This window comes from Schistocerca nitens, chromosome 12 (assembly GCF_023898315.1).
Source record: "Schistocerca nitens isolate TAMUIC-IGC-003100 chromosome 12, iqSchNite1.1, whole genome shotgun sequence".
Lineage (NCBI taxonomy): Eukaryota > Metazoa > Arthropoda > Insecta > Orthoptera > Acrididae > Schistocerca > Schistocerca nitens.
Window position 1 is genome coordinate 141,621,240 of NC_064625.1, and position 14,073 is coordinate 141,635,312.

General features: G+C 40.9%; 1 protein-coding gene across 6 annotated transcripts in view; it reads right to left on the reverse strand.

Moving 5' to 3' along the window:
- Positions 1-14,073, reverse strand: part of LOC126215266 (1,5-anhydro-D-fructose reductase-like) — a 103,849-nt gene that overhangs the window by 6,890 nt on the left and 82,886 nt on the right. For all 6 annotated transcript variants that reach the window (XM_049941950.1, XM_049941945.1, XM_049941946.1 and 3 more), the window contains exon 7: positions 4,509-4,606. In XM_049941950.1, the coding sequence (XP_049797907.1) occupies positions 4,509-4,606 (98 nt within the window). The remainder of the gene's footprint in view (positions 1-4,508; positions 4,607-14,073) is intronic.

Consider the following 14,073-nt stretch of genomic DNA (forward strand, 5'->3'; position numbering starts at 1 on the left):
ACACTGCCGGGCTGCCCACAAAACCTTTGCCAAGTTGACACAAGTTGTAGTAAGTGCAGTCACTGGCACACGAGGGCACTGCACGGGCACCGGCTTTGTCATCACACCAACTCCCAGCAGAGTATGCGGCTTTACAGCACGACCATCCTCTCTGCTCCGGATAGGAAGCTGTCGTGGACCGATCACACTCGACAGAGGAGACCACGCACCCGTATCGGCTCCTGCTCGACGTAACGATAAATAGTTTTACTGCGACCTACTGGTCTCGCTGCAGCTGACCTCACCTCTGACAGTCTCGAGCCCTGCCTGCTGACCGAACCCACAGTACCTGGGCAGGAGAGCAGCTATATCATCCTGACAGACCGAAGCAATGTTCTCCCACCTCCCAATGATGAACTGTGACACCCATCCATTACAGCAAAGAGCAAAGAATGTCCAGTACCGACAACATGGAGAGAATTTGTCTCTCACTGTTACAGGCAACTAGATTCAGATGCCCTACACCGACATAATATCAAAAGAGCAGTCAGTGCAGTTTTAACATTTAATTTGCAAAGAAAAATAATTGCATAATCTTCTTACTCGAGTTGCAAATTATGGCTGCAACTTTCTGGAATGAGAAAGGCATGCTTTAGGTTGATTTCATGGAATGCTGCTCAATAATTACAGCTGACACGTAATGGGCAATGCACACCAAACTGAGACATACCGTCCGACATTAACGGTGTGAGGAAATTGTCATGTGCGGTAGTATTCCTTCGTGACAAAGCGTGCCCACACACTGTTGCCTGTACTGATGAGAAGATTCGTTGTTTGTGTTGGGAACTTTCTGATCATTCACCCTACAGTTCTGACTCTGCACCTGGTGGTTATTACCTTTTGTTGCATTTTAAAAAATGGATTGGTGGTCAATTATTTGAACATGACAAACTCAAAACTTGTTACTAACTGGATCAACTGACAGGTAGAGAACTTCTAAAGCAGACAGGTTGAAAAATTTAATCCAACATTACATAAAATGATCAGCAACATAAAATGAATAGCAATTATCTAGAACAACAAAGAAGGTACGCAGGAAGTAAAAGCCACTAAAAAAAAGTTTTTTCTAAAGAAGAAAGAAATGGAACCAAACAATGGAAAATCCAGGATGGAATGTAACAATATTCTGAGAAGGAAAGTTGCTACTCACCATATAGCAGAGATGCTGAGTTGCAGGTAGGCACAACAAAGAGATTTTCACACTTAAAGCGTTTGGCCAATGGCCTTTGTCAACAATAGACACACATACGTACAAACCACACTCACGCAAACGCAACTCACACACGTCTGCAGTCTCGGGCAACTGAAACAACACTGCAAGCAGCAGTACCAGTGCACGATGGGAGTGGCAACAGGGTGGGGGAAAGGAGGCTGGGGAGGGGAGGTGGAGGGATAGTATGGTGGGGATGTCAGACAGTGAAGTGCTGCAGGTTGCGCGGCTGGCAGGGAAGAGGTGGTGATGGGGGAAGGAAGTAGTAGAGAAGGACAGAAATAGGCCGCCGTCCTCACCCATCCGGCCCCGTCCCTGCTCCCATTCCAGCACTACACAGCCATCACTCCACCACCGCACCCAGTCATTTATTTTATTTTATTATTTTTTTATTTATTTATCTCTATTTCTCTCATTTTCCCCCGCCCAACCTGCAGAACTTCACTGTCGGCTTTTTTTTTGGTCATCAGTCTACTGACTGGTTTGATGCGGCCCGCCACAAATTCCTTTCCTGTGCTAACCTCTTCATCTCAGAGTAGCACTTGCAACCTACGTCCTCAATTATTTGCTTGACGTATTCCAATCTCTGTCTTCCTCTACAGTTTTTGCCCTCTACAGCTCCCTCTAGTACCATGGAAGTCATTCCCTCATGTCTTAGCAGATGTCCTATCATCCTGTCCCTTCTCCTTATCAGTGTTTTCCACGTATTCCTTTCCTCTCCGATTCTGCGTAGAACCTCCTCGTTCCTTACCTTATCAGTCCACCTAATTTTCAACATTCGTCTATAGCACCACATCTCAAATGCTTCAATTCTCTTCTGTTCCGGTTTTCCCACAGTCCATGTTTCACTACCATACAATGCTGTACTCCAGGCGTACATCTTCAGAAATTTCTTCCTCAAATTAAGGCCGGTATTTGATATTAGTAGACTTCTCTTGGCCAGAAATGCCTTTTTTGCCATAGCGAGTCTGCTTTTGATGTCCTCCTTGCTCTGTCCGTCATTGGTTATTTTACTGCCTAGGTAGCAGAATTCCTTAACTTCATTGACTTCGTGACAATCAATCCTGATGTTAAGTTTCTCGCTGTTCTCATTTCTACTACTTCTCATTACCTTCGTCTTTCTTCGATTTACTCTCAAACCATACTGTGTACTCATTAGACTGTTCATTCCGTTCAGCAGATCATTTAATTCTTCTTCACTTTCACTCAGGATAGCAATGTCATCAGCGAATCGTATCATTGATATCCTTTCACCTTGTATTTTAATTCCACTCCTGAACCTTTCTTTTATTTCCATCATTGCTTTCTCGATGTACAGAATGAAGAGAAGGGGCGAAAGGTTGTCTTACACCCTTCTTAATACGAGCACTTCGTTCTTGATCGTCCACTCTTATTATTCCCTCTTGGTTGTCGTACATATTGTATATGACCCGTCTCTCCCTATAGCTTACCCCTACTTTTTTCAGAATCTCGAACAGCTTGCACCATTTTATATTGTCGAACGCTTTTTCCAGGTCGACAAATCCTATGAAAGTGCCTTGATTTTTCTTTAGCCTTGCTTCCATTATTAGCCGTAACATCAGAATTGCCTCTCTCGTCCCTTTACTTTTCCTAAAGCCAAACTGATCGTCACCTAGTGCATTCTCAATTTTCTTTTCCATTCTTCTGTATATTATTCTTGTAAACAGCTTCGATGCATGAGCTGTTAAGCTGATTGTGCGATAATTCTCGCACTTGTCAGCTATTGCCGTCTTCGGAATTGTGTGGATGATGCTTTTCCGAAAATCAGATGGTATATCGCCAGACTCATATATTCAACACACCAACGTGAATAGTCGTTTTGTTGCCACTTCCCCCAATGATTTTAGAAATTCTGATGGAATGTTATCTATCCCTTCTGCCTTATTTGACCATAAGTCCTCCAAAGCTCTTTTAAATTCCGATTCTAATACTGGATCCCCTATCTCTTCTAAATCGGCTATCCACACCATTACTATCCCTCCCCCTCCTGTCCCAGCCTCCTTTCCCCCACCCACTTACCACTCCCATCATGCACTGGTGCTGCTGCTCACAGTGTGGTTTGGGTTGCCTGAGACTGCAGTCGTGTGTGTGAGCTGCATTTGCATGTGCGTGTGTACGTGTGCGCGCGCGCGCGTGTGTGTGTGTGTGTGTGTGTGTGTGTGTGTGTGTGTGTGTGTGTGTGTATGTGTGTGTGTGTGTATTGTTGACAAAGGCCATTGGTCATAAGCTTTAAATGTGAAAATCTTTTTGTTGTGCCTATCTGCAGCTCAGCATCTCCACTACATGGTGAATAGCAACTTTCCTTCTCAGAAGAAAGAAATCGAAGATTCCTAGACAATGTTTCACCAGTTCTATGACTAAGCATTACAGAAACATAGAATACAAAATAATTATTGCTACACTCATTAATAAATATGACTGTAATGTGATACATTATGCAACTATAAAGCAGTTTTTAGCCCATTTTCATAATTTTCAATACTGTTTCATTAGAGTACTGTGACTAATTTTACTTTTATACGATCTTCATAACAACTATTCAAAACTGACATGCTCCCACAAGAGCAGAGAAAATATTTTCAAGTTACTTTAAAGAAATTACTTACACTCATATTTATACCAGTGACGAACAATAATTAAATGTAATTGAGAACAAATTATAATCTCCCTAGTGTTAAATACATTAAAACATCGAACTTATATATAAGAGCTTTGCAACAACTGTTTGAAAGTAATGTGAACCGGAGGTATCAAGAAACCTTTACTAATTTATTTAATGACAATTACATGCAGTCATAGCCACAAGGACATACATGGCACAATATACCATTAAAGAATTGTCCACAAAGTAAGTTATAATGCGCCCAATATATCTAGAGACATGAATTGCTCCTTTGCCAAAATCACAAGTGACACTAATGTATCCAACGTAATAATGCTTCCATTTTAGCACTTGAAAATGGTCTGAGGCCAAACTCGTACATCACACATAAAATAAAGTGAATAGCAGCAGAAGGCATCATGAAATCATTCAATAAATTCATTGCACCTGCAGACCCTATTGAAACGAAAATTATAGATTTTGTGTCTTTTCTTTTTGTGACTGAATAGTGCTTAGTTTCTGAATACACCTTGTACTATTATATAAAGGTAGAAAACACACTTGCTAGGCTGCCATAGACTCACAACCAACATATACACAGTAACGAATAAAGCAATGAGAAGAGAGAATACTTACTCTGGTGCAATAGCATCATTAAACATTCGGCCCTTTGGTCCTTTGTCAAGAGCATCTAGTTCATCCATATCTTCTTGCGTCAGTTCAAAATCGAAAATCTGAAAATTTCCTGAATGGTAATGTTATTGTATCACAGGTATATGACAGGTTTTCATTTAATACCTCAGAAACTGTGTACAGGTGCGTGCAGCAGTTTCTTAAGGACGGAGGGGGAAGGAGGAGGGGGGAGGAAAGTATGCCACAATACAAACAATGGAAACTCCAGGTTGGAATACCCATGATACAATGAAAAAACAGATTGCTACAGACTGTAAAGATGACACACTGAGTTGCAAAAAGGCACAATGAAAAGACACTTACACAACAACTTGCAACCAAAGCCTTCGTCAGACACGTGCATTCGTGCAAGCAAGCACACCTCACGTACACACGTCTGTCATCTCCAGCAGCGTTAGCTGAAAGCTATTGTGCATCTTTTTGTTGTGCCTGTCTGCAACTCGAAGTGTCATCTTTATGGTGAGTTATCTTTTCCTTACATTGCTGATATGCCACAATACAGGTATACTAGTAAGGACTGCAGCAAAGGCACAATTTCTGGGAGTGGGCAATAGTGTACTTGATTAGAGCTATCACAATAAGGTGCAAAGGATGGGAAATTAAAGAGATGGAATCTGGGCAAGCTGAAACAACCAGAGATAGTCGAGAGTTTCAGAGGATGTACCATGCAATGACTAAATGAAGCAGAGGTAAGGTATATGGTAAAAGTAAAGCCAGAAGCTAGTTTACATATCCTGCCTACTTATGATGCCTATATGTTACAAATAATGTGCACAATTAGACAGACACAATTAAATGACATATCAGACTACAGATAGGATTTGGAATTTTCATTCTTTTGTGGAGCACACACATCAAACGAAAGGAAATTCTAGAGTTAAACACTTTCCTATCATACAAAAGTATTTTTCAAGTATTAACCTCGGTTATTGGATACAGCATACAAATTGGAGTAATAATGTGTTTATGTGCTGTCATGATTGTACACAGAACGGTACAATAATATGATGTTGAATGAAATGCAATCACATTCAAGAAAACTGTGACTCTGGACAAAAGTTTGTTAAATATAATTAAAATCTGCCTGTGTAAACAAAATACATTAACAAATAAATAGTATCACTTTATGTTTCCTGCGAGCTCTGCTGTCACTTCATACACATGACATTCTCTTTAGCTGGATCGCAATATAAAACTGTTTGAGTTGTAACCCTGCCTACAGAATATTCATCCACTTTCTAGATGTAACTGTTTGTTGTGCCACAGACATGTACACTCTGGTTAGCCTTGGAAGGACTGAACTATGCCTGAATAGACATCAATGAGAGCAAATGAAGTTAAACACGGTTTTGAAGAGAAGAAAAATGTTGGACATAGTAACAGTGGTGATTCTGGATAAGTATATGTAATTAAAAGTACCATTTATGAAACTCATAGGTAACCACTATAAATGCAAACTTATTTTTTTATCGCCCCCCCCCCTCCCCACCAAAGTTATAACTTGTTTGCAGAAATCTGTGGTTGGAATTCTTTCTACTTTAAATACTGTTATTCTGGTATTGTGGTACAGAAACATAAATCAATTTAATTTAGTTGTATTTACTGAATTAAAGAAACAAAAAGAATTATTGTATTCAAATACAACAGCAAACTGATGAAATTTTGATTTAAATTCCTTTCATAGCCAATTTATACATATAAAACACAACATCAAAGTGTAGATCAGCATCCATAATGCAGTATAATGTCTGCTTGTGCAATTTGATGTCTACGAAGTGCCAGTAGTAGGTGTTTGAGTGAACAGACATTTTTACACCAATTCCAGCTGCTTCTGACATCTGGTGTTCAATGTAGAAGCTGCGAACTTTCTAGACCACCACAGAGATTCACAAGAGTTGTAAATATATTTTCAACATTGTGGTAAAACATGTCAACTGAGCTGACATGATGTAAGGTTACATCCAATGCACTTTCTGACATTTTTTCTGTTACCACCATAATATCATGTGAGCTGCACACTAACTGTTCAAAATTCGTAACTATTTTTTGTGCTGTCCTTTTACTATTGAACACATATTGTATTAAAGTAGATGTTAAATATATTTAACACATACAACTGTGAATATCAAGAACTTTTTCAGATTTAGCATTATTACGTTACAACTAAGACACACTGTCATGAACATTTGAAGCCAAAGGTATTCACATTTTTGAAATAAAATTATGATAAATCTACAGCACTTTGATGCCTATGTGACAGATTACAAGTTCACAGGTTTGGGATTCTATCCTCGGAGTGTTGTAAATTTATTCTTGTAGTTAATGTGGCTTTTATCTTTGGCAACACCACATATGGGAAAAATCTAGATGCATTACTATTTTAATTCCATATTAAACTGCAGGCCTCCTAGAATGAGTAAAACAGTTGTAAAGATGGAGGAAGATCTCTAATGGGACAAACCGATCTTAAGAGAGATGATGATTACTTTTTGGACCTGTGGTACTACATTTACGACACTGCAGGCATGTATATCTTAAGACAATAAATTGAACTATAATCATACTGAATCTGAGAATCATTGCCTGCTGCTCTAATTTACTAGATAATTCACCAAAGACAAACACTGAATATATGTTCTGAAACTACACGTGTAAGTTATATACTGTTTTCACCAATTAGAATGGGGATCACAAAGTTAAGGGGACTGCTGTACGAACACATGCGGAAATCTTGCAAAATTTGTCAGTTTTCTAAATAGTGAAGCTCAAAGAATAAGAATTGTAAGTCCATGTAATGCCTATACCATCTTTTAACAGATCTTTGGAGAACATTTTGATGTAAGAACCATACAGAGATTCCAAATGACAGACAGTAATTAAATTAAATTCTTTATTTCACAAAATAAATGATGGTATCCCACAAGTTTCTATTTTGGCCCCACTTCTTCTTACTTTTTATACATACAACCTTCCAGAAACAAAGTGTAGGAAATTTATTTACACTGATGATGTTGCTTTAATCTCTCAGGATCCAAGCTTTAGGGAAGCTGAAGCAACACTAACCTCATCAGGCCTGAAGAGATTGGACAAATACTTCAAACATAATTCTCTTCGACTGAATCCTCAAAAGACTTGGCATCAAACTTTCGACCTATGGACTAAACAAGCAAACTACATACCTACCATATTTAGTGTGGTGTCACCGCTAGACACCACACTTGCTAGGTGGTAGCTTTAAATCGGCCGCGGTCCATTAGTACATGTCGGACCCGCGTGTCGCCACTGTGTGATCGCAGACCGAGCGCCACCACACGGCAGGTCTAGAGAGACGTACGAGCACTCGCCCCAGTTGTACGGACGACATTGCTAGTGACTACACGTACGAAGCCTTTCTCTCATTTGCCGAGAGACAGTTAGAATAGCCTTCAGCTAAGTCCATGGCTACGACCTAGCAAGGCGCAGTTAACCATATCTGGAGAGAGTCTCACTTGTATTATCAAGAGCGATGTACCGCAGAAGTGAATAAAAGTTAAGTATACGAGAAGCTCCGTTCTTTTCTTTATAGCATTCATAGAGTATCCTGTTTCAGACTTAACGCAAGACGGCTTGAGTTGACACGTGCCCTTTCGGCTACCTCCCTTGTGTCTAGACTGTCTTGTCTAGACACAGCATTTAGAATCTGACTCTCCAATATTTTAACACTCAAAAATACCTAGACATGACCTTTGACAGGTCTTTCACGTTAAAAATCCAACTCCAGAATGTGGCAATTAAAATCAAAACTCACAACAATATAATCCATAAGTTAATGGGAACTACCTGGGACAGCGCAACAGTTCTCAAATCATTAGCTTTAGTTCTTTCATACTCAGTTGCAGAATACCTGGATAAACAGTGCTCGCTCTAAAATAATCGAGACACAGCTCAATCAAGCAATCACAGGGTGTATTCGTCCCACAAACATGCATTGGCTACTGGTCCTTGGTAATATTCCACCACTGTCCATAAAAAAATCATAACTGATTTTGAATATGTGAACAAGAATAAAAAGCAACCCAGAATTGCCAATTCATTCAGAAATTTCATTATTAAAAACAGCAGCAACTGAGGTCTACAAAACCACTGTTTTACAAATATCTTAAATTGGAACAATCACATAGTTAATTATGTGGGTAGAGCAAACCAATGACTGCGATTCATTGGGAGAACACTTAGAAGGTGCAACAGGTCTACTAAAGAGACTGCTTACACCACACTTGTCCGCCCTATTCTGGAGTATTGCTGTGCGGCGTGGGATCTGCATCAGGTGGGACTGATGGATGACGTCAAAAAAGTTCAAGAAGGGCAGCTTATTTTGTATTATCACAAAATATATTATCACGTATCATGCCACAGACACAATACGTGAATTGGAGCTGCAATCATTAAAACAAAGACGTTTTTCATTGTGACGGGACCTTCTCATGAAATTTCAATCACCAATTTTCTCCTCCAATTGCGAAAACATTCTGTTGCCACCGACCTACACAGGGAGAAAATGGCTCTGAGCACTATGGGACTTAACATCTTAGGTCATCAGTCCCCTAGAACTTAGAACTAATTAAACCTAACTAACCTAAGGACATCACACACATCCATGCCCGAGGCAGGATTCGAACCTGCGACCGTAGCAGTCCCGCGGTTCCGGACAGCAGCGCCTAGAACCGCACGGCCACCACGGCCGGCACACAGGGAGAAATTATCATCACAATAAAATAAGAGAAATCAGGGCTCGGACAGAGAGATTTAAGCACTCATTTTTCCCATGCGCTTTTCAAGAGTGGAACAGTAAAGAGACAGCTTGAAGGTGGTTCATTGAGCCCTCTGCCAAGCTTTTTATTGTGAATACCAGAGTAATCACATAGATGTAGATATAGATGTGGGTCACAGCAATTAGCCTGCAGGATAATAACTTCAACAAGCAAGGATTAGGAACAATCAATGACAGGAGCAGTCTAACATGAAGTGTCACCAACTACTCAATATTCTCTGTGAGCAACCAAAAATTTTTATCTACCCTTATGATGCTGGCATACACTAAATTGGATCAGAACTGGCCAAGGCAGATGTGGAGTGTTGCTGCACCAATAGTATGCAAGTTCTCCCTTCCACGTGACTGCGGCAACGAGCAACAAACATCTACATCTACATCTACATCTACATTCATACTCCGCAAGCCACCCAACGGTGTGTGGCGGAGAGCACTTTACGTGCCACTGTCATTACCTCCCTTTCCTGTTCCAGTCGCGTATGGTTCGCGGGAAGAACGACTGTCTGAAAGCCTCCGTGCGCGCTCTAATCTCTCTAATTTTACATTCGTGATCTCCTCGGGAGGTATAAGTAGGGGGAAGCAATATACTCGATACCTCATCCAGAAACGCACCCTCTCGAAACCTGGCGAGCAAGCTACACCGCGATGCAGAGCGCCTCTCTTGCAGAGTCTGACACTTGAGTTTATTAAACATCTCCGTAACGCTATCACGGTTACCAAATAACCCTGTGACGAAACGCGCCGCTCTTCTTTGGATCTTCTCTATCTCCTCCGTCAACCCGATCTGGTACGGATCCCACACTGATGAGCAATACTCAAGTATAGGTCGAACGAGTGTTTTGTAAGCCACCTCCTTTGTTGCTGGACTACATTTTCTAAGGACTCTCCCAATGAATCTCAACCTGGTACCCACCTTACCAACAATTAATTTTATATGATCATTCCACTTCAAATCGTTCCGCACGCATACTCCCAGATATTTTACAGAAGTAACTGCTACCAGTGTTTGTTCCGCTATCATATAATCATACAATAAAGGATCCTTCTTTCTATGTATTCGCAATACATTACATTTGTCTATGTTAAGGGACAGTTGCCACTCCCTGCACCAAGTGCCTATCCGCTGCAGATCTTCCTGCATTTCGCTACAATTTTCTAGTGCTGCAACTTCTCTGTATACTACAGCATCATCCGCGAAAAGCCGCATGGAACTTCCGACACTATCTACTAGGTCATTTATATATATTGTGAAAAGCAATGGTCCCATAACACTCCCCTGTGACACGCCAGAGGTTACCTTAACGTCTGTAGACGTCTCTCCATTGATAACAACATGCTGTGTTCTGTTTGCTAAAAACTCTTCAATCCAGCCACACAGCTGGTCTGATATTCCGTAGGCTCTTACTTTGTTTATCAGGCGACAGTGCGGAACTGTATCGAATGCCTTCCGGAAGTCAAGAAAAATAGCATCTACCTGGGAGCCTTTATCTAATATTTTCTGGGTCTCATGAACAAATAACGCGAGTTGGGTCTCACACGATCGCTGTTTCCGGAATCCATGTTGATTCCTACATAGTAGATTCTGGGTTTCCAAAAACGACATGATACTCGAGCAAAAAACAGGTTCTACAATTCTACAACAGATCGACGTCAGAGATATAGGTCTATAGTTTTGCGCATCTGCTTGACGACCCTTCTTGAAGACTGGGACTACCTGTGCTCTTTTCCAATCATTTGGAACCCTCCGTTCTTCTAGAGACTTGCGGTACACGGCTGTTAGAAGGGGGGCAAGTTCTGATGATGATGATGTTTGGTTTGTGGGGCGCTCAACTGCGTGGTTATCAGTGCCCGTACAATTTCCCAACCTTTGCTCAGTCCAATTTCGCCACTTCCTTGGATGATGATGAAAAGATGAGGACAACACAAACACCCAGTCATCTCGAGGCAGGTGAAAATCCCTGACCCCGCCGGGAATCGAACCCGGGACCCCGTGCTCGGGAAGCGAGAACGCTACCGCGAGACCACGAGCGGCGGACAGGGCAAGTTCTTTCGCGTACTCTGTGTAGAATCGAATTGGTATCCCGTCAGGTCCAGTGGACTTTCCTCTGTTGAGTGATTCCAGTTGCTTTTCTATTCCTTGGACACTTATTTCGATGTCAGCCATTTTTTCGTTTGTGCGAGGATTTAGAGAAGGAATTCATATAACACTTGAATGTTGCCTCAAAGCATCCAAAGGAACAAATGGAAGACCTTCACGATTTTCCTGTAGAAACTTCTGACTGGATTTCAAACCTGGATTTAGAACTACGAAGCCATTACAAACTTAACATTGTGTGTCTCTGTGCAGCTACTCACAGATGTCCAGTGTGGGTTGTAATCATTATATAGCAGTGCAGCCTGGTAGATATGCTAATGCGTTATTGCAGAACTGAATAATGTTGGAAAACAAATGAGTTTCAGTTGTGGTCACCAGTTGCAAATCTGGTGCTGTACACTATTTGTATGACAGTGCGACATCCACACTGTCATTTGACAAGCCAAAATGTGAGTGAACGGTATGGTTTCACTGCCAGTGGAACTGTTTTATGTTAATGGGTACAATTACAGAGCTGCACTGATAGAGTATTGCTGACTGAAAAGTCTGAGAAGAGGTCGGATAGCATTCAATGGTTTAAGGACAATGATAATGAAATTTGAAAACACAGATGAGCTTGGAGTGGCACATGGAAGACTAAGGCATTCTACACCACAGGAATTTATTGACGAGGTTGCTGTTGCTGTAACTGACCACGCACTGCATTGCCCAGGTAGTGCTAGTGGTCGTACAATATCACAAGAATTGGCCATCCCGCGGTCAACGGTGCAGAATGTTTTGCGGTCTATTTTACATTACTACCCGTACAAGTTTGACTGGAATACTCTCTTTTAAATTCTGAAGGTGGCAGGGGTAAAATACAGGGAGCGAAAGGCTATTTACAATTTGTACAGAAACCAGATGGCAGTTATAAGAGTCGAGGAGCAAGCAGTGGTTGGGAAGAGAGTGAGACAGGGTTGTAGCCTGTCCCCAATGTTATTCAATCTGTATATTGAGCAAGCATTAAAAGAAGCAAAAGAAAAATTCGGAGTAGGAGTTAAAATCCATGGAGAAGAAATAAAAACTTTGAGGTTTGCCGATGACATTGTAATTCTGTCAGAGATGGCAAAGGACTTGGAAGAGCAGTTGAACGGAATGGACAGTGTCTTGAAAGGAGGATATAAGATGAACATCAACAAAAGCAAAATGAGGATAATGGAATGTTGTCAAATTAAATCACGTGATGCTGCGGGAATTAGATTAGGAAATGAGACACTTAAAGTAGTAAAGGAGTTTTGCTATTTGGGGAGCAAAATAACTGATGATGGTCGAAGTAGAGAGGATATAAAATGTAGACTGGCAATGGCAAGGAAAGAGTTTCTCAAGAAGAAAAATTTGTTAACATTGAGTATAAAGTGTCACGAAGTCATTTCTAAAAGTATTTGTATGGAGTGTAGCCACGTATGCAAGTGAAACACGGACGATAAATAGTTTACACAGGAAGAGAATAAAAGCTTTCGAAATGTGGTGCTACAGAAGAATGCTGAAGATTAGATGGGTAGATCACATAACTAATGAAGAGGTATTGCACAGAACTGGAGAGAAGAGAAATTTGTCGCACAACTTGTCTAGAAGAAGGGATCGGTTGGTAGGGCATATTCTGAGGCATCAAGGGATCACCAATTTAGTATTGGAGGGCAGCGTGGAGGGTAAAAATCGTAGAGGGAGACCAAGAGATGAATACACTAAACAGATTCAGAAGGATGTATGTTGCAGTAGGTACTGGGAGATGAAGAAGGCTTGCACAGGATAGAGTAGCATGGAGAGCTGCATCAAACCAGTCTCTGGACTGAAGACCACAACAATAATAACCTGTACAAGATCCAGACAGTGCAGCAACTGAAACCTCATGATCTGCAGCAATGTTCTGAATTTGCTCTTTGGTTTCTGGTATGAACTGACATTGATAACATGTCACCGGGCAACTTTCTATGGAGTGTTGAGGCACGACAAGGTGCAATGAATACACAGAAATGCCAAATTTGGGATACTGTTAAACTGAGTGTTGTGCATGAACAGACATTGCACTCACTGTACGAGAGTGTGTGGTCTGGATTGACAAGAAATTTATTCTTAATTTCTTCTTCTTTGAAAAGAATACACCTAGAGGGCCTGTCAGGTCATCTGTACATTATTGAAACCTCCTTGTACAGCATGTGATTTCTGCTTTGTGAGAATGCAGCTGTGTGGAATGCAACGTTTTCATGCAACGTGGGGTAACACAATGTGTCACTTGCACAGTAACACCAACAACCGTCAAAAAGAAATGCAAAGTACATCTACTTAAAAAAGATAAAAAATGCTCTTAATGCCTTTTTAAGAGACAGTTTCCACCCCTCCTGATCTGATCAAATTAGCGTAGAAAAGATGTGGAATGACTTCAAAGAGATAGAATTGACAGCAATTGAGAGGTATATAACACATAAATTAATAAGTGATGGTACTGATCCCCCATGAAACACAAAATGGATCAGGTCGCTGTTGCAGAAGCAATGAAAAGCATGCCAAATTTAAAAGAATGCAAAATCTCCCAGATTGGCAAAGATTGCAGAAGTTCAAAATAT